General features: G+C 39.1%; 1 protein-coding gene across 3 annotated transcripts in view; it reads left to right on the forward strand.

The window, feature by feature from the left end:
- The window catches only part of LOC146003239 (uncharacterized), a 121,060-nt gene that overhangs the window by 55,294 nt on the left and 37,883 nt on the right, over positions 1-27,883 (forward strand). For all 3 annotated transcript variants that reach the window (XM_083141418.1, XM_083141436.1, XM_083141427.1), the window contains one exon: positions 18,462-18,598. In XM_083141418.1, coding sequence (XP_082997544.1) covers positions 18,462-18,598 — 137 coding nt within the window. The remainder of the gene's footprint in view (positions 1-18,461; positions 18,599-27,883) is intronic.

Here is a 27,883-nt window from a genome sequence, read left to right on the forward strand (position 1 = left end):
CTCTCCCTTAACGGCCTATTTACTGTTAGTCTTGAGTAATGTCTCAAGGATGATTTTTACCTTTTTTTAAATTCTGTTAATAAAACAGAAATTCTAGTCACGAAGTTTACGCAAATTGAGGCATCATTTTATTCTTTGGATTAGTTGATAGAATATGAAAACATGAAGTTGTGCCCTTGATTCTGCATTCTACACTCAGCTTTTTCAAGTCAACTCATTTTTTCGTATGGTTATTGTTCTATAATATAATTAGCTTTTTTGCTTGTTTTTGTAATTTGAAATTAATGTGCCAGTTTCCAAAGGGGAGAGTTAGTCGACCTTCTCTTCTCGCGACGCCCATTGAGAGATCGTATTTTGAGACATCTCGTCAGCCAGGATACAATTGACGTTGGTATAGAATCATTAAAACACAGCGTAAAGTGGCATTTTTCTCAATCTACATGCAAGCTCCAGTTTGAAGATTGGAGATTTCAACTTGTGTGATGTACAGGAACTCGGTCGGTTGTGGAAATTATCGTGGGATGTTCAGTAATTAGATGCCGCTGGTTCGACTCTTTGGTGGCCGGAATGCTTTTGTCTGTGCCACTTCCGTCACATACGTATATAGGTTCATCTACTCCGTGATGCTCTATCTCTCTCAAGGTACTTTGGGACTCAAATCATGTAGCATGTCCTGAAAACGTTGTTTATTCATAACAACGGACATTTGTCGACTTGAACCTCGGTTCTTATTGTTGATGTCGCTTTTATTTGCTTTAGCTTTGAACTTTATTGGTGATTCGCTGTTAGTCCCACAAATTGTGTTACCATTCACGTAGCCGCTTAAAATTCAACGGTTAACATGAACGTCAAGTGAATGGAAATGTTGCACAGTGAGATACCCTTGAATTTCTTGAATTGATACATTTTATTCACTATGAGCCTTGCCCGTTATCCACCCAAGTTTTAATTTGTTCTCAGACTTGTTCCATTACCGGAATATGAATCTGTGACGAAACGACTAAGTGACATGGACGGTCATTTCTGAATAAAAATATTCTGTTTGTAGAAATTTGAATATTTATAGCTTAGTTAGCTTTGGCACCTCATCGTCATGCCATGATCCTCTGGAGGAGTCGGATGTCAATTTAAGCTGCTCCATTTTTCCGGTCTCTGCTAATTTTCATTCTCCACTTTTTCCGTAATTCTTGTCGCCTCTATTTTCACAGTTTGTTCTTTTATTTTGTCCGCGGTGCAACCATATGGACTTGAGACGGAAATTAACAACAAACCATACATGATGTACGACAACTCCGAACACGCACAGACAAAATGCTGATCTTCCACGGAAAATGCAGAACCAAGAAACGCTCTATAGTATCACTTTGAAAACTTCAAATCTTTCACTACCCAAAAGACACCCAGAAACTTAGGAAATCTATTATGAAGAGACGGGTGTTCAGAAATTTCAAGATATTCCACATGAACGTATTGAATACCTTCTGTAATGAATTGTGAACGCACAAACGACTTGGAAAGAACTTCGAGGAAGTTGATGTTAAATATCCATTGGATATCTCTTACAGAAAACAAAATACATTAAAGAACTTTCACCATCACTGGATTTTCTGGTATTTCATTAGTGGCGGGGAGGAGTTAGGCTGCCTTCGCAGCAAGTAGCATTCGAAGTGACAGTGCAGCTGCCACTTTGTCTGTCTCGAAAGAGAACATTTCTTCTTATGCAAATCTCATGTTTACTGGCGGGGATGGGGAAAGGACTAGATCACGCTTCAGTTCACAAAACAGGCGCCAGACATCGCTAACGAGATTCTCCGAATTCCGAAGCCTGTTACCACATCACGTCGCCGTCGAAATTAAACGTGCCTTCTTTCGTTGGAGCAGTTCCGGACATTCTCACGACGGCAGCTGCCTGCTTCCCAAAGTTGTACTCTCTATTGATGAGGACCGTCGGGAATTTCACCACGGACGCTGGATCTCTTCGTTCACAATGTTTTTACCATCTTGCTAATTCGGTGCGTTCTTTCCACTTGTATCCGAAATTTGTACTCGCGTCATTTCGGATTTTTTCCCCTTCCCTCCATCTCCATAGATTTCGTCCTATCTTTCTTTCTCATTTCAGCTTTCACCGATGTTATGGTGTTGCAGCTGTCACTTTGTAATCAAGGGTTCCCGGATTCGATCTCCGGTGGAAGCACATTGCACAGTCGCTCGGATCCCACTTTTAACTGTTGATCCAGTACCGATTAGCCCACTTGAACATAAAGTGCGCTTCGAACAAGCTTTGACAAACTTTAGAACTGCTTTTCTATATTTTAACTTGTCTCTTTTTCTTGTTCCTTATTTGTTACTTTTTACCGACCTCCGTGGCGGAGTGGTTAGCACAGCGTGCAAGGACTCTATGGGTCCCGGGTTTCAATCCCTGCCGGAGCATGTCTATTTGTGCACCTTCTTCAATTTCATCAAACCATCATCATCGTCGCGATTGACCAAAAGTGACAGAAAAGCGACGCTAATTAACAAAAAATCAAATCAAATTTATTTGTTTTCCTTTCCATTTTCTACATTTTCCTTCCTTTATTTTTATCCCTTCCTTTTCTCTCTTTGTCACCTTCCTTCACTTCCGTTTTGCCACGTGAAATCTATTAGTTTCTGTTATCTATTTCTATTTCGAAGAAATGCTCGACCTATAGTTTGTTGCAATATTCACCAATTTCTTTAGGCGCTCAGCAGATCATCGTTGGATATCCATGCCGATATAAGAGAATGTGGAAATTAACTTTGTGCATACGTACGTACAGGTTTTCTTCGGAAACAAATGTTCCTATACTCTTCTTGAAGCTTCCTCCTCCCGCCCCTAAAAACAAGGAAGAACACGCACTTCCAATGTTGCGTACAAGACCAAGAAATATGTTAACAAAGGGAGAACAAACTGGTATGCGATGTGGATACGTGAGTTGGTCCTTTCTACGCAGAAGGCATATTACGTGGTCATTTCTTCATTACGATCACGTACTTAAGGGAGAAAAAAAATCCTTTGAGTCGGCTTCTCTCATTCTCTCTCTCGTACCGGCAAGGTCATCCTTCGCCAGAGCATTTTCGGCAGCACTTTCGCTCGTCATTTGCATCGTGCAAAGGTTTATCAACATCTAATGGAAATCTCTGTGTTTGTATTGGGGAGGCGGGGGGTTATTTTTGGCATATAGCTATGATAAAAACCTCGTTTTTCAGAAAACACTCTTCCATACGGGATTTCAGACGACAATTTTTTTTTCGAATCATCTGGTTCAATCTTCGATAAAAAGAGAAGGTTCAAAAATTGGTGTCGGGAAAAATGCGCCCGGGAAAATTGCGCTCTCGCAATAAAAGTGGGAAAAATGCGCCCTCCCAAGAGTAACCACAGTGAAAAGTGGGAAAAATGCGCCCAGCACACACGACCTTCACCAATATGATAATAGGTTGATTAAAACAACCTTGACGTAGCTTCCCCTCACATTTAACACAGGTTTGGGACTGTCAGGAAAGATATTTTTTTAAAAAAAAAAGTACAGTAAAAATATTCTCTTTTCTGGCGTGTTTAGAAGTTGGAGATGATGTCCTTTGTCATACTTTTTTTTTACTTTTGTAATTTTTATTTAATATGTTGTAATTTTTATTTTATTTGATTAAAGTTTTTATTTACATTTGTATTTCCATTTCTTGTGACCTCCGTTGACGATCTTTTACTCCATTTTTTGGATGTACGCCAGACTTCTCAGGCACTTGGTAAGGTCCTTGGGTGTGCTTGTTTTGTAAGTATGTAAAATTTTGCTAATCTGTTCATCCAGTTTATGTCAACCATGATTCTTTCTGGATTCCAACCCGGTAAACATTCCTTCATTTTCCCAAAAAGTAGGTCGTCAGTTTATCTTTTTTTGTTCGGCAGGAAGGCGAATACTACTGGAGCGATGTTAGTCTCGTTATCTGTACTGCCAAGATCTGCGTGAAGAACTGATTGTGATTCTGCAGTATTTCCCTGCCTTTGGAGCTACAAAAAACTAGGATTATCTGCTCGTCTCCTTCATCTAGCAAAAGGAAACTTGAACTGTCGCCCATTTTCAGGTCTTCTTCAGATAAAACGATGTTCTGTCTGGAATTCGGTCTCGAGGATCTCCTTGTGCCTGCCTCCTCACATAGTTCATGCTGCGTTTGAAGCTGGAGTACACAGGAACTTCCACCACGAGGTCGAATCCTTGATCAAACAAGTGACCCATTTCTTCCTGGTAGAGCTTAGACATAGATTCGTCACCTTCTCTTGCTCGCTTCTTAGCTGCCACTCGCTTAATTGTGTGCTGGGCGCATTTTTCCCACTTTCTAATGTGGTTACTCTTGGGAGGACGCATTTTTCCCACTTTTATTGCGAGAGCGCATTTTTCCCGGGCGCATTTTTCCCTGATTCCAAAAATTGATAAGTAAATGTAAAAAATGGGGATGCCGTGTGGAGGTAGGGGCCCCACATATTCGCAATCTAGGCCATTTGTGGAGGTGATATGATCAGCACCACGATCCAGCCATCTTTTATATCCCAGGGTTGCCCCCAGTACCCATTTATTAGAGTCTGAGTGAAACCTATAGCCACTCCATACAAGCTATGTGGCAGTCAGGTGCGCTACCGACTGAGCCAGTACCGCTCTTGAAAAATATGGGGGTATGTTATTGTAAAACAAAATTGCAGTCTACCTGTCGCTGTATAATGATTACATAAAACACCGCTTTCGGTTGATGCCACTTTGATACCAATACCGATTATTAATATTAATGTGTAAATTATAATTATATGCATCAATTTACCAAGGTTTTGCATTAAAATATTCAAGAATTACATTCAGAATATTAAATTACATGTTACGTTATCACAAAAGTCAGTTTTTTTCACGCAAAACTGATGACTTAGAACTGTGCATAATTTCCAGGCACCGCGGGGCGTTTATACGGAGCCCGAGAAAGACAAAAATGCAGGAAAAGTATCTGCTATAAATTTTTCGATACCGATACATCGCCTCGCCCCTGATATTTTCAGTTGTAATTTTTTTTATAGTTGATAATTTTCCCCACGTCTCAATTATTTTTACCAGTGGAGCAATCTGTTGCACTGATAAATATTTCTATATAACTTAGCAAAATTATATGAGGGCCCCGTGTCCGCTGAGATGGCAGGATATAGCATGTAGCTTCTTGGAGACACATTGATTCTTTCAAGGGTTTCACTTCCTCTTGAATTGTATTCGGGCTGACCCTTCGCTGCCCTCTTGTGCCTCGCTTCCTCCCACCGCGATTGTGCTCGTGGACCATCTCTCACAGTTACTGCTGTCGGAGGCTCCTTGTGCGAGTTAGCGGGAACCCGCTAACTGTGGGAAATGGGGTCGCTCTCTTCCCGCGTTCTCACTTCCCAGCTACCGAAGTCGTCCCTCGTGTGAGAGAACGTTGCTGGAAGTTGTAGGTTTCATGAAGAACCTTGCTTGCTTAAATTTCTTTGTGGAACGGTACTGGATTCTTAAAAATCCTGAATTCTTGGGCGTGTCGAAAATTTTTGCTGGGGTTAGAGGGGTCGTGTCCTTTATATCAGTGATTTATCCATATATTCCCACTCATAATATTGTTGGAGAAATACCTAATGTATCATTATCTTGGTGGTTTACACCCCTCCTTAAAAACTTGCTTGCACCTTTCTTTAATGAAGTTTATTCCCCTTGAAACCATCTTTAAAGACGTGATGTTTTTGTTAATTCGAATTTTGGATATTTGGAACTTTTTTCATGTCACTTGGAGTTCGAATTAGAAAGAGTCCACTCTATATATTTAAACAATTGATTTAGGATGAAAAGGATAAAGCTTCTCCTTGTGTATGCAGTGTTGCCAAAACTAATTAGTAGAAAGGAGCTAAATCGCATCCAAGATTAAATTAAAATTCATTTTTCAGGAGCCACATTTACAAAAATCGTAGCCGCGATGGTCCAGTCGATATGGCGTCTGGGAGAACCCGGGTACGATTTCCAGGGTGGGTGTTTTCAGGTAGGGATTTTTCCAGTGAAGTTCATCCATCCTTTAGTAGATATGTACCTGGCGGATAAAGGCTGCTGGAGCGTGGTGCTGATCACATTTCCTTAAAAAATGACCGAGATTGTGAATGTGTGAGGCCCTAATTATACATTATTGGAAATATTCTCGTCTGTTACTCCCCCCTTTAATTTTTTCTTTCGTTGTTAGTGGTTTCCTTGATATCTTTTAAAATGGACAAACATCAGACGAAACATGATGTAAGTTTTTTTTTGATAAATAGTACTTATCTGAATATCTTAATCAAACCTGGCATTTTTAAATTTCCATATTACACCCAGTAGTTCCTCTTTATATTAGCTTTTAATCTAGTTTTTTTAAAAGTTGATATCGAAAATATTTATGTTTCTTGGTAATATATTGGAATACAGTAAACAAAATGGAGGCACAAAATCCTTGCTTCCTGGTGTACACGACAGCTGGCTGCCTTCGTCTTCTGGAATGGAAACGCTTGCACACAAATATTCCACAGGACAGAGGTGACATTGGCTGCTATATATAAGTAAGAGATGCCACGAGATTGCCCTGTTTCTTGCAATCAACTGTTGGCTCATTCCTGGGAGACACACTCGTATATTCCCCTTCCCTGGTTTCACCTGTAAATTTGAGAAAGTGAACACTGACTCATTCCTTAGAAAAAAGTGCGATATGCTCATCTCACTACTATGTGTACTAATTACTATTTAGATATTGGCAGATAAGCCTCATACTATTCACTGCGCATGAATATTTTCGTACTTATCCAGAACAGAATCGCAGGTTTTCGTGCATCACATTACGTCACGTGCCACTTTTGGCTAATCGCGAAGATGAGGATGGGTGAAATGATGAAATTGATGAAGAGAACACCCATGCCCAGGCCGGGATTCGAAACTCTGAGTTCAGATAAAATTATAACAGTAATATTTTCAGCGGAATCATGTGACAGCCAATCACAATGTTAAATATAACGACGGAGCTGGAGTTAATTTTGTTCATTGTCATCTATCTCAGAAATAACGTTGGAATAATGGTAAACAAAACAAGTGGATTATTAACGATATTTAACGTTCTACCATGGTTTGAGTAACAATGTTTACTACATTGATAATTCTGCATTCGGTTTGAATTTGTGTACGAGTTCTGTTTGGGAAAATCAAGCATTAAAACTTTCATCTGCATATCTCAGTTCGTGAATCTCGGATTTGAAATATTCGCAATTTGGCGATATCCAGCTTGGTGCTACAAGTAAGAATGGAAAACGTCCATATTTGACATCAAATGGGTTAAGTTGGCAACAATATGTGAAGGTAAGGCTACTCCTTACTAAAGATGCCCGCTCAGTGAACCCTAGAACCGTTTACACTGGGACATCGAGAAAAAAACCCTTCTTGAGATCACCTACTTCCTTGCAGTAAAAAAAAAAAAAAAAAAAAAAAAAAAAAAAAAAAAACTTGAACCAACGGCACACCAAATAGTGTACACTGACTTTCCATTAGAGGCAAGGAAACTTCACATGTTGGAAAGGCGGAAATGCACGGTCAGGATTTTCCCCATTCGAAGGGGACACTACTGCTGTTTCTTCTCCATCATTTATGTTTTTCGTTGTACGTAATACCCTATATGTTCTGCTGTCGTTTTTATTGGACGATATTTCATTTCCGCATTTAATTAACGTGCATTTTTACTTCTTTACCTTTTCAATTGCATAGTCGTCGGAGAGATTCACCTGACTGGATCCGCGGTGGTACAGTCGGTAGCGCGTCAGACTGTCATGCGGGAGACCCGGGTTTGATTCCCAGGGTGGGTGGTTTTAGGTGGAAATATTTCCTGCAACATGCAGCGGCTCTCGGGATCAGCCAGCCTCTAATTAATGGGTACCTGGAGGCAACCGTAGGGAGTAAAGGCGGCCAGAGCGTGGTGCTAATCACATCATATCCAGAAATGGCCGAGATTGTGAATATGTGCGGCTCTACTTCCGCATTCCCCATGAACCTTCACGGCAAATGTTCCGGGGGTAGTTTTACAAGATTCAACTAACTTGAGATTTTAGTTATAAGTTACTGCACATCATTCAAAAAAAGAAAGTAATTGAGTACATAAAAAAAAGATAGAGAAAAAGGTCTGCCGTAGATGCTCGTCTCTCAAGAGTTCGCAATTAAAATCGTGAATTCAGATTGCTGAATATTCAATACAGAAGTTAATATCCTAGAGTATATGCAACCCGCGTGCAGCTTCTGCTGAACTAGGATGTGTGCTTGTAAGGGGTACAAGATACGATATTGGTGTGGTGTTTCGGCTATTTTTCTTCAACTACAGTATTTTAGTTTCGAAGCTTTGACTTCAGACACACACACGAGATTGATTCACTATGTAAAAATTTAAGCGGAAGTGCGGATTTGACAAGGACTCGGACCTGGGTATGCCAGAGACCTGGTATAGAGTTCCGGCCGAGCCGGCATTTTGAATTAACTAATGAATGTAACAACTGCACTTTTTAAAATCCTCATTTGCATAATGTTTTGCTCCTTGATAGCCTAACTAAATAAAGAAACAAATAAAATTTTCCATTGATACTTTGTTCTTCAAATTAAACTGAAGTTTTCTTCAAAAGTTACATGAAATAAGGTAGTTTGTGTACAACTCACTTGAAATAATGTAATGAAAGTACTTGTAGAATAGCAAAAACGTTCAAGCATAGTATGAGAATTACTATATTTTTAGCAGCGTTTTTCACAGCATACAAGAAAACTGGATTTGTTATGTATGACCTTTTTCACAATCGTAAGCTTATGCGATTCTGAATAAACATAGAATTGATAGGCGTCATCAAGTGATATTCTACAGAGGTACACATGCCCGACCCTGTGGCCGAGTGGTTAGCAGATCTCGCTGCGACGCCAAGGGTCCCGGGTTCGAATCCCGGTCGGGCTTGGTTGTTTGTGAATGTCCATTCATCAATTTCATCATTTCATCACTCATCCCCATCTTCGCAAATTAGCCAAGAGGCACAAAACGCGAAGTAAAATAAACTAAATCAATCAATCAATCAATACAGAGGTACAATTGTTTAAGGTTTTGTTGGATATTGTACACTTACAAAATCTGAATATACAATATACGAGTACAATTTATCATTTTTGTTCTTGCATTAGCCAATAGAAATCTGGCATTCGGTTTGCCATTTTCGCGCACTGTACAGTCATCGGCAATAAATATGGGACACCTGGTCCATGCAATACGTTAAATGTGTTGCCTAACTCTACGGAGGTGACCCGGCTTCAATAGCAAATTTTCAATAGGACTACCGCCGTAGAGAAGGGCAACACACGTGACGCCTTGCAGAGAAAAGCCCGTATTTCAGGATCTAGGTGTCCTACTTGGAATCATAAATCGTTTGCGAATTTGAAATTAAATCACCACTTAATCAGTTATTATCTTTTAGCTTTTGATCCACAATTATTGGCCAAATATATAAGATGCTTGTTTGTGTCCGAGTTCCTAATGTGAAGGAACGACGTGAGAGAGAGAGAGAGAGAGGAGGGGGAGAGAGGGAGAGAGAGAGAGTCACACTTTCTTGTTGTTAGTTTCGGAGCACTTTTGCTCGTGACTGTACACGTAATAGCGAGCATTGTAAAAAGCAATATCACTAATGGGAAACCTCGGGTCGTAACTCGTTTAGATTATTGTCCACTGAGCCAGTCAGATTGTCCCAGTAATTTCGGTCGACCATGAATCAGGCGGCCGTGTTTTGCGAGCGAGGGGATTTTTTTCTAAGAGTCTTTTCTTGTAACCCCTTACCTTGATATCTTCCCCTGGAGGAACGTTCAGATGAATGGCTGCAGCAGTTTTTTTTATCCCTTTCTACCTTCCTTCTCTTACTCAAACCACCTTTTTTTTATTCACAAGTTCAGAAATTATAATTTATGTCGGAGGGGAGATGGGGGAGGGGAGACAGGCCCGTGGAATGCCGCCCTGAATTGTCCGCGCCGAACTTGGCTCTGCGTATCCCCGGTAGCCGACAACAAACAAGTGAAGGTCTAAGCCCGCGGCAATAGAAAAAAAAGTGCAGCGTTGCCAGCTCTAGTCATTTCCCTCTGTACCCATTCCGTTGGTCAGGTTGTCCCGGGCCGAGAAACAGTGTTGCCAACGAAGAAGAGTCAACGCTTACTTTAAGAAGCCCTAAGTCGAACGTGTCTGATGTGTAATTAGTAATCACTGAAGCGGAAATCGGATGATATTATTTCTTCCTTTAGAGTTTGTCCGAAAGTTTTTGGAACACATTTTAAGTGAAAATTTTAGAACTAGACGAAATCTGTACAATTTTTTAAAATGTAAAACACACTAACACGGAGTGGCGTGCCCAGGATTGTCGAAAGGGAGGCGTGACGTACACTTTTTTGGTAGTTACCCCTCATTTTGTCATCTTTTCCTACCTTTGTCGTTTTTTTTTAGGAATACTGAGCCAAAGGGGAGTTATGACCCCCACCAACTCTCCCTTGGTCACGCCACTGCTAACACATGTATGTATTCAGAATACAAGACAATGTTAAATACAAGTATATAATTCATGCAAGTCACTAGAAATAAATACTCCTTCATAGACCTACACAGCGGGGAGATAAAAAGTGGTATTTGGATGTTGTCGAATATTTATTTAATTATTTATCTGTATGCTCTTTTAAATTTCGAACGTGAATTTATATTGTCAATAAAAAATGTCTGGAATAAAATATTTAGGATAATTTTTACAGTTCGGTGTTTAGAGTGTTCTATTCCAGACAAGCAAATTAGGAGACACCGCCGAATGTTTAGGGTTGTCAGGTATATTGAATGTAGAATTTCGTGAAAATTTCATACAAAAAGTACTACGTTGCATAGAGGTTATAAATTAAAATAAAACATATATATATATATATATATATATATATATATATATATATATATATTATACGCCATGCCAAATGAGATAAGCCGACGAAACGTTTTTCAAGAAATGAAATCTGTTGTCAGAGAAAAATATTACTACAGTTTCAAATACATAGACATATTATTGTAATAATTTAAGTGTACCGACTCTCTAAACACACACACACACGCACGCGCGGGAACTGACTACAGGTTCAGTGAATAGACAGCAGGTCAGTTTACCACAACGTTTACTTTTTCGTTTAGAATGCTTTGTAGCATTTTTTATTAACTTTGTATTTACATAACCTTTGTTCTTTTTTTTTTTCTTGACACTTCAATTAGAAAGGCTAATAAATTCTTAAAATTAATAATAACATTTCACATTTTACCAGGGATTCGGACCCAGTACCCTGGTTTCGCAGCGCTATGCACTAATCTCGACAGGGTGAATTGATGCCCCCCCCCCCCCACCCTCAACCACCGCCACACACACATAAATCTTCCAAAATTTAGCATTTAGTAAGTTGTCCCTTGACGCCCAACAGCTATAAAATAAATAAATCACTAGATTTGGTGGTTTATCTATGGAGTCTGCAACCCTTTCCAGCGGTGGAAAGAAAAAGCTTGTTGAACAAAACTCCAGCGAAGTTCCAGATGGCGCGCGAGTGGAAGTGTAAATGCGGAAGGGAAGCAGAATAAAGTATCTTGGCTTTCTCATTCTCTAAAATGACATTCAATATGAGATTTGATTGTTGATCTGCTACTTGGCATTGCCAGTTCTGCATTGAGCCGTGGCAAATTGGTAAACAAAGGTGAAATTTAAAAAAATTATAATAATAAAGGTCTGGATTATTCTGTTTTTTATCCTGTGGTCTAAGTAATTACATCTCTGTCCAGCCTGTGCATAATTTTTCACAAGGTTTAGTCAATTTTTTGGTCTAAAATACAAAGAATGTCAGTGACTGTACGTATATTTATATCAGAAATTGGTTTCAAGGGAAACAGCGTTCCAAACAACCGACCAAATACGAATACATATTCAACACCTTAAAAAAAAAAAAAGGCAACGTACCCTCCGTGGCCGAACGCGTTGGGTACAGGCGTGACGAAAGAAGACAAAATTCAAACTTAGAACTAAAGCCAGGCTCCGTGGCGTAGAAGTTAGCGTGGCAAGCTATGATTCATTGGTTATCTATGAACATATTTGTTCCTTCATTTAAACCGTCAGTTCACCATTCATGTTCATCGCAGTGAGGTAGAAAAACGAGGTAAAAATTAGGGAACAGTGATACTTAGATCTAATCGTTCTCCTATGTTTTAATGTTAATGTGCTTATTGCCAACTACAATTCAATTTGGAGGTTACACTAACAATGATATTTTAACCCGGCCTCCGTGGCGGAGTGGTTAGCGTAGCGTGCCACGACGCCAGGGGTCCCGGGTTGGAATCCCCGCCTGGGCATGGGTGTTGTTTGTGAGTGTCCCCTTATCAATTTTCATCATTGCCACTCATCTCCATCTTCGCGATTGGCCAAAAGGGGCAGAAATGCGAAATAAAATAAACCAAATCCATAAATCAATCACTCAGTGATATTTTAAGTTTTCTTCACGCAGAAAAAAATGTTGTTCTATGTCATCTTTTTTTCTGGTTTGTGTGTCTTCATTCTCTCTCTTTATGTTTTATAGTTTGAACTTTGTTTTGTTGTTTTAACTGTTATTTTGTTAGTGCTGTTTTCTCTGCTTCGGTAATAAAGTATGTTGCAGAAATTTATTTATTTGCCTTTTGTGTATGTTTGTATGATATTATATGCTATGCTTCAGTGTTTTAATTTCGTTTCATGTTGTTTGGAGCCTATAAATTCCTATTTTGATATTTAGTGCCTATTGTGTATAATCTTTCCCCCCTTTTATATGTTTTGCTCATTCCTGCTTTCTAGTGTTGCCCACGAGACGAGACGGGACGAGACTTTGGTCTGTCCCGTCCCGTCTCGTGAAAATGCTGTCTCGTCTCGTGTCTCGTCTCGAAAATATTCGTTTGTCCCGTCTCGTGTCCCGTCTCGAAGGGTTCTGTCCCGTCTCGTCTCGTCCCGTCTCGTTTTGTCTCGTCTCGTCTCGTAAAAGTGATCCGGGATATCATGCCAACAAAAGTCAAAAGTAGCAGAAACACGAAATATTTTTCCGGAAAGTGGGATAAAGCTCTAAATATTTTACCCATTGCGTGGTGAGAATAAATAAGGGTCGTTAATCATGAGGACATTAATATTAAAAATGCAGTTTGTTGGTTACTGATTGCTAGGTATCTTATGAAATCTACCTTGTGGTTTTTCTGGCTTCCATACAAGAGTGCTCTTTTCATTACTGCTATACCTTTTGGAAGTTTTGAAATGTTTTCCACTAGACCTTCTTTCTTTCTGAATGTCGAACTTCCGTGCACTATGAAAATGTACATTTCTTCTTTAAATTCTAAGCTTGGCGCTCGGGAGCAACAAAAAAAGTTTTTAAATGTGTAGTACGAACACAAAAGACTATTTAAAATTTCAATACTTAGTATATTACAAATATAAAGCATTTATTGTTTTTAATATTGTTAAACATCTTCTATGACATAAGTTTCAAAAAGTGTTTCTTTGTGATATTGTGCTGTTTCTTATGCTCAGCTTATGATGCACATACTTCTTTGTTTTCTCTTTAGCCTCTAAGTCAGATACCACCACCGCTTGATCTAATTTATCCTCTGGCAGGCACCCATCTAGAAATATATGTCGGGGGAGGGTGTCCGAGCCAAGTGTTTCAGAAAAAATGATAATAATAACATTAACGACAACAATTAAGCAAGCCCGACCCTGTGGCCGAGTGGTTAGCACATCGCGCTGCAACGCCAAGGGTCCCGGGTTCGAATCCCGGTCGGGCTTGGTTGTTTGTGAATGTCCATTCATCAATTTCATCATTTCATCACTCATCCCCATCTTCGCAAATTACCAAGAGGCACAAAACGCGAAGTAAAATAAACTAAATCAATCAATCAACAATTAAGCAAATGTTTAAATTAATACATTAATATAATTCATAGGTCTATTCACTTGAATATGTAAATTAATCAATTCTATTATTGTTATTACATGAAATGTTACAAAGATTGTAGAAGAATAGTAATATAACAGCACGAATATTAGCTAATATCTAGCTTACGTGTAGTTAAGATCGCCTAAATTTGCATAAAAACAACTGTCCTGGCAAGAAGTTTAATGTCAAAAAAGGTGATGAATTGAATATTTGTTAAATAACAAAAAAGAATGTTAAGTCCACTTGATGAAAAATAAAATTCCTGATTAATATTTTATTCTCATTATTATAAGTAGTAGTGTACATAAATCTTCATTGATACTGTCATTCAAAGCCGTATGATCGCAACAAAATCCTTGTTCGGCATGAAAAAGTAACCCTCGATTATGCTAAAGAAATATATTTTTTGTTTAGCTAGAGCACGGCCCCAGAAGGATGTAAGAAGCCGTTCCTGCAAAAGTGTATGTTTTACGAAGCGAAGAAACGTGACAAAACCACCAGGTATGGAAGGCAAACCTGCATATATTTTATACCGCACATTTACAGAGCCGTGCCTCCTGAAGTTATAAAAATCCCAACTTCAATGATTCGTTTAGACATGCTATAGTTGAACAAAATATGTTTAGATGCACCAAAAGTGCATCATTATCAGATTATACATATAACGTGTTATTGGAATCAACATATTTGTGTAAATTGGGTGCCTCCCCGATTACGTAGTAATAACGTCGAGGTCTTGTAATCAAGGGTCCCCGCATTCGATACCCAATGGAGGCACAAAGTGGATCGGATCGCACTTTAAACTGTAGGTCGGTTCGCGATTTAGCCTATTTGTGAATCAAGTGGACTTAAAACCCAATATCAACCTTAAGAATATTAGAACCCACTAATTCACCCGCAGCTAAGTCAAATTTCACATATCCCTCTTCATCCTCGTTCATAGATTTCCTGCAATACTCTTGTGCATGTGGGTTGCATCCCACCAGGTGCGAGAAATGTGAAGTTATTCTTTCCCTGTACTGCGTTATTTTTTTTTCATAAGAGTAAGGCTAAATTCTCGTTTTATCTGAACTTTTAAAAAATGTGCGAAATACGTCTCTATCTTTAAACAACCACCCTTTCTCATGTATGTGTAAAATAATCCCACTCTGTCTCAGAAAACCTCTTCCTACGATCAAATGAAGGAAACAACTCTCAAGTCTCAACAATTATAATTTTTTGCTTAAATTTCCTATAATTTATACAAACAGTAGCACACATCACGTCCTTTGGTGCAACACAGTCAACAGCTAATGCTACTTTCCTCGTCCTAATAAATTTACTTCCAACCAGTGACGGCGCCAGGGAAATGTGACTGGGGGGGCGGAAGGCTGGCAACAAAATATTATAAGGGGGCAGTCACATTAAAACGCGAGAAAACACTACACATATATATACATATATAATAATACTTATAATAATAATTATAATAATTATTATTATTATATTCATGTATGGTGTTTTGTGTTTGTCTTTTATTTAGAGTGGACGTTTACTGCCTAAATTTACTTCTTGATTACGAGTTTATCTCCACATGATTCGTTTTAATAAAGACATTAATTCTTTTTTAGTGATAAGTTGCGTTGTCTCTAGTGGCCTATTTCAGTATTGGAAGACATTCATAATTTTATAATTCATCGTCTTTCTTGAGATGAAACTACTGATATAAATATTTTAGTTATAAGATATTAATATAAATGACGAAAAAATGCTTCGAAGAGTTTAATTTTCTTGCAAAATAAACGTGACGTTGGAAGAAATGAATCTTCTTAAGTATTAGAAACAATGTGAGGCACTTCTCCTGCAGGAGAATTCTGCTCTATGTGCTTTGGAGAACACATTGCCCACCTTTGGTACGTCCAGGACTTGACATTTCTTCTCAATGGCAAGAACAGTCAAATGAGGCAGTTTGCATCCAGCATCCTGTTTCAAGCAAGCCTTTTCAAAGATTTTAAGGACAACCATCTTCGTAATGCTGAAGAGTTTTGGGCAAAATTTGTGTTTCACCTTTCAGGGAAATGTTATCACAGGATAAAAAAATCAGACAAAGGTTACAGTTATCTCATAATTTAAGAAATATTCTGACCCTGGCAATACTTACTCTTACTCTACCACTCCAATGTATGTCAGTGCTACACAATTACAGGCACCTATGGGGTTCATGGGAAGAAGTTCTTCGATTTTGATATGTACGAGAAATAGCGAACCTGCATCCAATGATTGAAGAGTGGCAAATCCTAAAAAGCGTTATTTTACCTGCACGCGATATGTTTTGAATCGAATTTTAAGTGTAATTTGCATTTTAAGGTTCACGTTCAATACATTTCCAAATAATATCCCCTCATTAACTTCAAGAGTATCGAAGAAATTCCCTTTGTTACGGTTTCCTCAGACTCATCATCTCGAAATTCAAATCCCTGAATAGTAAGAAACCGCGATGAATCCACAACAACTGACATGTAGTGTCGGGTTTTCTCCGATCACCTTTGGTCCTGGGTTCGATACCCAGTGGAGGCACTTTAAACTATAAGTCCAATCCCGATTGGCTTTTCTGTGCATAAAGTGGACTTAAAACATCAAATCAACCAACCAAATAAAATCTTGAATCAACTTTGAATGTCTTTTAATAATTAGCGTTGTCACTAACGACCACGATTAGAATAATTTGCCCGTACTACACATGATGTCTTGAGGTCCTGAAAATATTCGTGATGTTTTAAAACCATCCACATTCAACACTTTTTCCCAGTTCTTAAGACTGGTTAAAACTTAGGTTAATCTCGGCTATTACAGGACATAAATGAATGAATGAGAAATCACCTATGCCCAGGTCGGTGCTCGAATCTTGAACTAAAGTCACATACACATAGCTATATATATACTAAACAAATTAATATTTGTTAATCAAGTTGGTATTATAAGCAGGAAAGTGATATCATGCATAATACACCACTTTGAAAAGGTGGTCGTCACCATAACATTCTAAAAATTTCGCAACCCGTGCAAATAATCACGTGGTAAAATCTTGTCATGGTTCCCTGTAAACACTAAAATCACCAAATTACTTCTTTCCATAACACCCGTATTTTCTCCTCCTCTTTAGCTCTCAGCTGTTCGGAGTGGGATAATGCAAGATTATTTGTCCCTAATTATATATTTCTCTTAGTCTTGCTAATATCTTGGACTCCTTAATAACTTTCCCAACAACTCCTTATCAATTTGTACTGCCATGTTTCCCACAATGTTTTTCCTACTTCCTAATAACATTCACTTCTGTACACCCTTTGATGTAAAAATTAAGTAATAATAATAAACCCTATCCGTCGGTCCGTTTATCTTTCCAACCTATAGAGCTGAGACTATGTTTACAAGATAAATCTCGGACGCAGACACTCCACGATCTTTTGGCCCCTCCTTCCACCTTCTCTACCTGCCCTTTTACTTGATGTTATTCAGAATTGTATTAGTATCTGGAGTACTATCGTAACATAAAGTTATTAACCTGGAATGAATTGAAAAATAAAAATGGGGAGTAACCCTGTGTTTCGAAAGAGTATTGAAAGTAAGTTTAGGTATTCATTCATTCATTACTCTCTCTAGAATAGTCTTCTTTTGACTTAACACGCGCTTATCAACGTTTCTAATTGAAATATCTTTTTCCAAGCAAACAAGTATTTGCAACTGATTAAATATTTTGCTTTTATTTTTTCGAGACATTCGAGACGAGACGAGACTTTTCAAAAGCCGTCCCGTCCCGTCTCGTGTCTCGTCTCGAAAACGAGACGAGAAAGTCATTCCGTCTCGTCCCGTCTCGAATTTCAAAAGGCTTGTCCCGTCTCGTGTCTCGTCTCGTTTTCGAGACGAGACACGAGACGAGACGGGACATGTCCCGTCCCGTGAGCAACACTACTGCTTTCGTACGCTACTTTGGCTTTCTCGACAATGCAATGTGGAAATTCATATCTTGTTTTGTGAGTTCCCCTTCAACAATATCATCTAATCACCATTCATCCTCAACAGCAGTTTGCCAAAAGTAAAGCCCCGCACGATCAAAGAACCAATTTGGAAAAAGTCTTAGGTTTTTTTTTTAATATTTCGGGCTTGAACAGGAAGCGACACAAAAATTAGAAAAATACAGTAGAATACAAAATATTCCAGTCGATATGTGCAAATGGTGAAGAAAATTTATAAATGTTTATGAATGGTTCATGTTCACTGCCTATTTTGTGCATTTTTTATTTTATTGGTGTCTTCATTATTTTTAGTGCTTCTTTGCTTATTTTACAATGAGTTACCACGAGGATAATAAATTGTTGTCACTAAGGTAATTTTTGGTTGGTAGATGTCTAACGTGAAGCTTTTTCCCTCCAATCACAGAGTTCGTCTCGTCGACGCCGAGGAAAAGCAGCAGCAGCGGACTTGGAGCTGGGCTAATCCGTCACCATGTGAAGAAGAGGCCTCCTCGAAATGCCATGGTGTGCGAATGCAGTTGCCGTGTACACGGCCGATTGCAGGTAAGGATATGCTAGTTCCGCATAGAGCGTACCTGCATCCATTTATAAATACTCTGAAATTCATGCGTTTAAGACTGTAGATTGTCCGTGCGACAAATTATATTCTTAATGAGATATTTTCAGCTAAACGACAGCGGTAAACATACCTCAACGTGGCACACAAGTGCCAGCAAAAGCAAGAGGAATATTAGCTAATACATATTTTCACCTCGTGTGAGTTGAATTTTACGTTAACTGAATTTTTCATCCTTAAAACCAAGGTATATTGCCACCACAACACAAGTTTTCCATCTATTCTATCTCTATTATGAACAAGATCAATCCAGTTGTCAACAGCCTTAACTAATTTCCTTGAGGTTCATCGCAGCATCCAAGTAGGTAGCTTTGTCTGTTAAGTGGCCTTCTTTGAGTGCACAGGATTTGACAATAAATATGTTTTAATCCACTTGATTTTTTTTAAAAAAACCTAAAATATTAATTTTAAGGATAAATTTAAAGTTAAATTTCAATCGATTCTGATTTCAGCAACCTCGGAAATGTAGCTGACGACATACTGCATGTCCATGACGACCGTTAAAAAAATATAAAAATATATCCTCCGTATTGAATATTAATTTTTTGAAGCCTCGCTCTGAATTGATTGATTGATTTGGCGTTTTAAGTACACTTTATACACAGTAAGGATAATTGGGACTGGGCCTACAGTTTAAAGTTGGATCCGAACCACTATGTACCTCCGCCGGGAATCGAACCCGGGACCCCTTGATTGCAAGGCGACGACGCTATCACTGCGCCATCGGGGAGACCCGCCTCGCTCTGAAGTTGCCTTTATTGTTGTGATATGAATCTGTGCAAAGCGACATCTTTTCTTCGTCAAAGCTGTATTTTTTCATCGCGTAGAATTGCTTTACATCTTGTATTACCTTCTTGAAAGTTGCTTATCACCGGATTTTCCAACAAGGAAACTCTTCTCCTGTTCATCGAGGTATCTTGAGTTAATTATTGTAATAATATTGGGACATCACACAGATAATGAATGCATTTTAGTATTTTACTCTTGTGTTTCTTGATCTGTTATGAACTGAAAGGAGTTTACAGCTGTCATCTGTTTATTAACCTATAAAATTAGATTGAAGGATGTCATGATCATATGCTTCCGTAATTCTATGTACAGAATGTCTGCATTACACGTCGTATTTAAAAATTAGACGTACCATAAAATCGATTTCATTTTCAAGCACAACTCCCATGAAGCTGGAAACTCGAGTATCTCGTGGTCAAACTACAAGGCTGTTGGTTATATCCAGCAACAATTCTGTTACAATCTGCGAGTCAGCCATTGAGAGTTGTTTTCAGAGTACAAGAAGGATCTTTACAGTTATTGCTCCTCCTTAAAAAAATGAGGGTTATGTCCTTGGGTTATAACCCCTTCATATATCGATTACTGAGACAACTAAAAACGGAAACAGTATTTGGTGGATTGAAATATCTGCTTGTCACGACGGTCAAACAATAGAAGTCAGTAATCGACTTATCTCGATTCGTTGATATCTCAAGAGTAAAGCTACATACATGTACCGAGAGACATATCGCACAAACCAACTTCATTGAACAAAATATTCTCGATTGTTTTGTTTTTTTCCAGTCAACAACTGAACCATTCAACCTGTTGACTGTTCAGAAACTGGTACTGATAAAGGATAAAATTTCGTGGACTGAAGAGAGTTCCATGTTCTATTATAAAGGGGTATTTAATATTTCGATCTATCTGTCAGACAATGGGGGCAGACAACTAACTGTAAGCAACGGGATTATAGTGGTCTTTCACTAGCCCAGAGACAACAAAAGTATCCATTTTCTATTTTTCGGAACGATACACCGATGAGATGTCAGTTTGATGCAACATTAATATTTTCTTATTATCTTGGATCAAGAATCATTTTGTACTAAAGTGCAGTCGTTAACAACACAACTAACTATTACAAAATTGACAGTACGTAGCCAGCTTACGGTAAAAAAATCAACAATATATTTAGCATTTGTTATGCTGGATAAAAACGCAGTAATACGCGTATATTAAGAAATTTAATCAAGGAGTTTATGAAACAGGAGAACTTACATCACTGTAAGGCTCTTTATTTCATCATGCTCATTGCTTGTACAAAAAGATGAAATCGAACTGTTCTTTGTAATTAAATGGAAACTAAGATTCGGAAAATATAAATTTAATTTGAATATTGACTTTAAAAGTTCATGAAAAATTATTTTAAAATTCAGACCAACAGATATTTGTATGAAGAAATGAACGAGTCGTGTAATTTCCAATATTTTAATATTTCGTTACAGGTAGTGTTAATAATAATACAGATATATCGCACATGTCCTCTAAAGAAAAGCTAATTTCCTTGTAAATACGGTATGCGCCTTTCTTGTTCACATCTTAATGTATGCTCCCCTCCCCAAAGCAGAAAGTTAAATTCTCACACTTGTTCGGGAACTACTTTAAAACTGTACGTCCTGTCCTGATTTAACTTTTTTCACTTAAATTTAGACGTCATGTAGGGGTCGATCACCATGGTTTGGTAGGTTGTTCTGGTGAACTCATAGCCCATATCTACTTGCGCAGCTTTCCAACCCAGTTCTGGGGGGGGGGGGGGGTTGCAAACGTAGCCAACTTGATTTAGTGAATATTCTTAGCACAGCAAGGAACATACGCATTTGAAAACTTCCTCACAAGAAATAAACAACTTCCGAGGAGCGCGCAAGGTTCACCTGGCATATACTGGCAGGCCGAGCGTCCCTTGCCCCCACGCAGCAATTACCAGCGCAAGTATTTAATCGGGCAGAGGCAAAGATGACGTCACCGGCGACGAGGAGAATTTATGCATCCGCCGATAAGCCCGATGCGCGTACCGTCGCATCATTGCACTTGTCCCGGTACTCTGCTAAGTGAGAAAATGATAAATGCTCGGATGTCTGTTCCCTCCACTCTCTCAAGGTGAACGCGAGGCGGCGGAGGGGAAGGGAAATATATTAACGCCGGCTGAATGAAAACCTTCCAGTCAGAAGAATAGACTCGATCCCCCCACCACCACCACCTCCCTTTTTTTCATGAATAATTCATCCGCCGATCTTCAATTGTTGTAAGGAGGGCGCAATTAACCGAGTTTGCACAAGGCCAGGCTCCTCGTAAAAACATGGGAAGTTGCGAATGCGGGCGCCGCATATTTATGTCTTGCGTGTTTTAAGCATCGCCGTACCAAAAATTGTTCTCAGTTACTGCCCCGTTGCGTTTCTTCCCAAATTCAGAATTAGATCGTTGTTTATTCGTCCAGAACCACGTGTAAGTTTTCACTTTCAGATTCCAGATGCCCACAACAGTGGTGCAACAACAGCGAAACGGGATACCTTAAAATATTCTGTTTGATCAGACTTTGGAGACTGTATGCCTCACTTCCACCCCGGTAGAAACCACCCAGTATAGTTGAAAATCCGGTAAAAAAAAAATCAGAAGTAGGAGGCATGGAGAAGGGGTGCAGAGTGGCGAGTGGGAACGAATTAAAATATTTTGGAGCGTCGGTACATATGGCCATTTTGCACCCTTCAAAATGTAGGAGGAAAAATCCTCTTATCTAAAACCCTTACTTTAAAGTTAGAAAGGGGGTGCAAAGATCCCCTTGAGGAAGATGAAAAGTACAAGGTTGTTAAGGGGCCTGCACATCATACACAACACATTAAAACGATAAAGATAGACGAAAAACTTCCTCAGAAACAGTGTAAAGCTGCTTCTCTCAAAAAGCTAAAAACATTTGTTAAAACACTGTCGTGATCTCCCAACATGGATGATGAAAAGTTTGGAAGATGAACATTTTGACTGGGGAAAGTAAAATCGGCACATACCCCGATAAGAATATCATTAACATTTAAAATAACATTACATACACGACATTGGAGCCCTTGCAGCAAGTGGCCATGGCTGAGACAGCTGTGTCCAATTCGAAGTCGAGTTAAAATGACCTCTTCTCGTGATGAACCAGTGGCGGGCTTCATAGCACAAAGCTCGTTCCGGTTACCTTGTCCCTTTCTTCCTGCCTCTTGTCAAGATTCAAGAATTGAGCAACAGAACACATTCTGCAGGTTCCTGGATGATAGTAGGTGGACAAGAACATCGCCGTCTATATCAGCAGATTTGGCGGCAGCGTCGGCTGCTTCGTTCCCGTTTATGCGCATGTGATTAGGGACTCAACAGAAGCGAACTTCAGCTCTTAAAGATAAGGACACGAGCCGTCGAAGGACGACACTAACCTGGAGAACAGCGATTCCAGACTCTGAAGCTCACTAATCGAATCAACAAAATATTTTTCCCTAAAAACTGGGTGCGGCAAGGAGTCACCACTGACTGACTCCGCGAATCTTGTGTTTTAGGGACGACCGACAAAAGGGCTATTTCATAAATGCAATGATACGCCATCTGTTATCGGGCATGATATATTGTGCTTTCACTGAAGATCCGACCATGTCTGCTGCCACGAATGGACTCCAATGTTCATGGATTTCTACATTTATTTTCACTGTTGCGAATCGGTCAAAGTCTACGTCACTTGTCAGAATAGGTTGACATCCAATGTAGAGTGTGAATAATTGGGCTGTGTATGGATGACGTTTGTGGGTTTCCGCCGAACAAGGTGAGCCATTCAACCTTTTGTGGCCATAAATATGTTCTTCCAAACTCTTGGCCATCCCATCACAAACGATTTTAATGCCGCAGGGGTTTGTGAGGTCGAATTGCTTACACAACATGAACTATTGTATCAAGATTAGAGTAAATTCTATCATTGGGGTTGGCAATACCTTCAACAAAAATATTATCTTTCCAATTGGTATTCCCAGTGTGGAGAGGGGCTAAGAACAGTGAGGGGGATAGTTCACTCCCTCTCGAAATTGAAAATTGAATATTTTAGCTTTTGCAGCGAAGAAAAATGAAATGCAAAATTTGCGCGAATAATTAATTGCCTTTCTTCTGGTAAAATCTCATCATTCCCCACCCCAACTACAATACTTTTATTTCTGAGCAGGCCAATCCCTTCTAGCTGATATGTATACAATTTTAGTTATAGTTCTTACACTAAGTTATGTCAAACGGTTAATTATTTTATTTCTAATAAGATATTTCTTGCATTTCAAATGTCGCGTCCAAAAAACGTTTCTTCTTTCACAACATTTTCTCACAGCCCCCCCCCCCCCTTTTTTGCACCGCCCAAAGTCACCTCTAAATCTGAATCCGAGCATTTATTTATTGGTAGTTTCTCAACAGTTGTCTAATATCTGGTCGTACACATACCCCTTGAATGCCCTGCTACACGTGATCTGAGAGATCCGTTGGTGAAGAACACAACAGGGAGGGAAGTGGTAGAAGTGGCAGACGACGGAGGAAAAAACTTCATGCTAGAAACGGTTCGAAAAGTGGATAGGTACGTGTGAGAAGTGATGGAACGTCGAGGTAAAACTGCGACAGAAACAGAATCCGTGTTAACAAAGTGGAATTTCAGTACTTGTTTGTTTGCCATGATTATGGGAGTATGTGTACAATCAACATAAAATTTACCGGGTCACTTAGACGTAAAATTGAGCTGTACCGTTCTTATTATTATGTATTTATATTTCACGACTTTACAAAATACGAGTATGTAAGTATGTAGTGCGTACAGCCAGCCGGCTCGCACATGAGAAGAAATATAATTTATGATCATATCATATCACTCCATGTATGTTTGACACAATTTCTTCCTATGGGTCAACGAAGATTTGTTAGTGCGAGATTCCTTTAGAAAGGCGAAAACATGTAGCAAAAACGTTGCTGTTTTTGTAGTACTTTACTTCTCACAACGAATAATCTGTATTTAATTGCCCAGTGGCGTATTCAGAAATTTAATGTGGGTTAGGATAATCGTAAGGGGGAGGGATTATATCTCCCTTTAAAAAAGAAATCGGTTCTACGAGTGGCCGTTCCTGCCTTTTAAGTTGTAAGAAGAGTTACAAGTGAGTGACTGTTTGCGTGTTCAGTGTTCTATATTTACCCAGTATCGTGAGGGCAACTGGGGAACTATTTGAAAAGGAGAAGGCAGTAAGCTCCGGTCTCTGGACAGCCAGATAACAGCAGCGATGGGATGGAACTCTATCTCCTGACCATGGGTCAACCAATGCAAAGGCGCTTGGCAGTCTTTGCCCCTCAGACAGCTGTTGTAATTTGTTTTTAGTTTTATATCGAGTAGTGCATAATCATATAACCATTCATGCTTCCTTTTGACAGCATGGAGAGAAAATATTAATTATACACTTTATATTGCCATTCCATTGTGTCAAAAACAAGTATCACATTGATTACTCATTGAAATTCACAAACAAATACAAAAACATATTGTTAACTAAAGAACACATCTTTGACGTAATAAAAGTCTTGAAGCATTTTAAAAATTGCTACAATTAGCTGCATTTGATGCAACAGAGCTGCTAAACTGCTAAAATGGATAAATAAAAAAAATGTAAACGCGGCAATTCACCCACAACTATGTGCGTTTCAAACTAAAAAAAATCAGCAGGTAATAACATTCTACCCTTGAAGGGAAGACAATTACAAAAGATCGCTAGGCTTGTCTTCGCAACCGATTTTTCATCTCTGAGGAATTCTTAGGATCGTGTTTCACGGTTCATCTCACACGGGAATTGCAAGCGCACACGCGCGAATTCGCATATGTGTGTACAACGATGCAAAAAAAAGGGGGGAGTAGTTGGTGGGAAGACGAACATTCTTGCGAAGTTAGGTAGACGTGGCAACACAGTGCGCATTGTTGCGGTAAGATTTCGGGGCAGGACACCCGCTTGTTCGGGTCGCCCGCCTGTCACGTCTCCGCCTGACACGGCGATCCCAGGAATCCCGCATACTTGCTCCGCGCAAGTGTTGCCAATTTTTTGCCGTTGGAAAACACCAGATTGCGTGTATATTTCTTTAGGGGAGAGGAAAGTATCCAGGATTTTTTCAATTGTCTCCAGTTCCTAGAAATCTTCCCCAATATCATGGTGGACCATACCCTAGTCCTGTAGTCCACGGTTCGATTACAGGTAGAAACAAGAGTAACAGTTTCCTTCACGGAGAAGAGCCGAGCCGGGGTGATCTATGCTGCCTGGTGTCGGGCAGTAGTTAAAATTTTGCATACGCGCTTACTGAAGTCTTCCTTTTTTATTATTTACTCTAGGAATATGTTTACACAATAGAACTGCACAAAGCACACGAAAGTTTGAAGAAAATAATGCCAGACCAGAAATACACAGTGCAAACAAAACGTTAAGTCAACGAGGAAACGTTTTCATCCTCCATAAGAAATACACCGTCGTCCAAAATGCAGTTGCTGACGCTATGTTTAATCGTCATCATACAGCCTAATAATGTAGTACATTAAGAGCTGCATACGTCTGCCACACGAGGATAAGTACGTACTCAAGAATACATCAGAGGCCTTTTTTTAATATATAGTTTAATATTCAAGCTAATTTCGACAGAATTAAGATAAATGTGCACATTTTGCAAATCTGTTCCCCATGTTTAAAAAGTGTATTAGTCTATCACTTTTCTTATTGTTTCTGTTGTCTCACAATTTTATTCCTCTATTTTTTTACAATTTTTAAATGTTATTACTTTCATGAATTTGTACTTTTGGGATTAGGTGTTAGGATAGGCATTACCCATTCTGATCACGAAGATTGTGTTGTGTGACCTTTCTCACATAAGAACCTCAATGGTTAAGATTTGACGTCATTTATTATTTATCTATTTTCGGGCACCCATATATAAAAGCATGAACTTCAGTTTAGTGTTCTCTTAAAGTTACATCAAATTGTTCTCGTGATCGAGATAAGCAAGCGTGTACTTAGTCCATTGATGTATCAACATCCCCTATCACTCCCCAAAATCTCTTCAACACCCCCGTAAAATTTATGCCTATTTTGTCTCTAAATTTATCCGTTCAGCCCCTAAATGCGAACTTACACTCCCTAGATGGAAAAATCTGGATATACTCCTGACTTGGTATGTTTACGTACAGTCCATAAATCCACCAGTGGTTAGTTTCATGATGATAATTTTGTTGCATATAATCTGGTGTTTGATCCGTGTGATTTTAGTGACTATTGTAAACGGAAGCTACCAACTCTGCTCTCAGTTTGAAAGTCGTTTTTGGATATTTTCCTTGCATGCTGTGGTTGCTGCGTAGCCTAGAGGGTATACTTGTTTCCTCCCTTCACTTATATAGAAGCGTACGTTTTCTTTCGTAACATTCGGCTTTCCTGGGGCATACATTTCCTTATCTGATTAAATTCTCTATTTATTTTATTGCTACGAAAAGAGGGGTAATGACGTAACTTTCGGCCCAAGAGCCACGAAACAACCGCTTACCATCTGTCAGCAAATTCGAAAAGTCCCTGGAAAGATTTCCTGATCGCGTTTTGCATCCCCTGTTTCATCACTCCCGTAAGGTCATTTGTAGGCTTGGTTTCTCAATGAAATTCTTTATTTTTCAGCAAAAGCGGATGTTGGTGGAAAAAATAAAAAAAAAAACAATCTTGTAGCAGGGAACCTTTTAAAACAACTGCTCAGTTCGTGGTAAATTAGCGAAATACGTGAATATGCTGCGACCGCGTTAAGTAGGCAAATGTGCTTTATTGCCGTGGATACGTACATAACGGTCTAGACTTCTAAAACATCCACACATTCACTATTTTGGCCGTAGGTTTAGTTGATGTTATTAGCATCGTGCTTCGACAACCTTTGTATCCTCCCTTTAGTGTACCTCATCTGATAGGAGGCTGGGGAAGTTCATTTTTGCCCAGAGGGTAATTGCAAGTGGTCCTACAGTTGATAGGGGATTCAAACCATTACATTGGGTCCATATTGGAATTCGAACCCACATTTCCCTAAGTTGGTAATCATTGACATGCAATGTTTGCTAGGAGAACTTGTTTTCCCGTTTAGTAAGGTTTTATTCCATTGATGAAAATGTCTATTTTTGTTAAGACACAGGATGAATCTAATAAAACGTACAGATCATGTCAATATTTTCGTTATGCGTGGATATCCAAAACATATATAAAAGTGATCTACAAACCTTCATGTATATTCTTGAAGGACATCCAATTTATATCTTTTGGATATCCATGGAAATCCAATTGTCTACTGAATGTCTGTTGGATATCCAAGGGACATCCAATTGTCTACTGGCTGTCTGTTGGATA

The sequence above is a fragment of the Lepisma saccharinum genome, chromosome 1, assembly GCF_977018435.1.
Source record: "Lepisma saccharinum chromosome 1, izLepSacc3.1, whole genome shotgun sequence".
In the NCBI taxonomy this organism is placed as follows: domain Eukaryota; kingdom Metazoa; phylum Arthropoda; class Insecta; order Zygentoma; family Lepismatidae; genus Lepisma; species Lepisma saccharinum.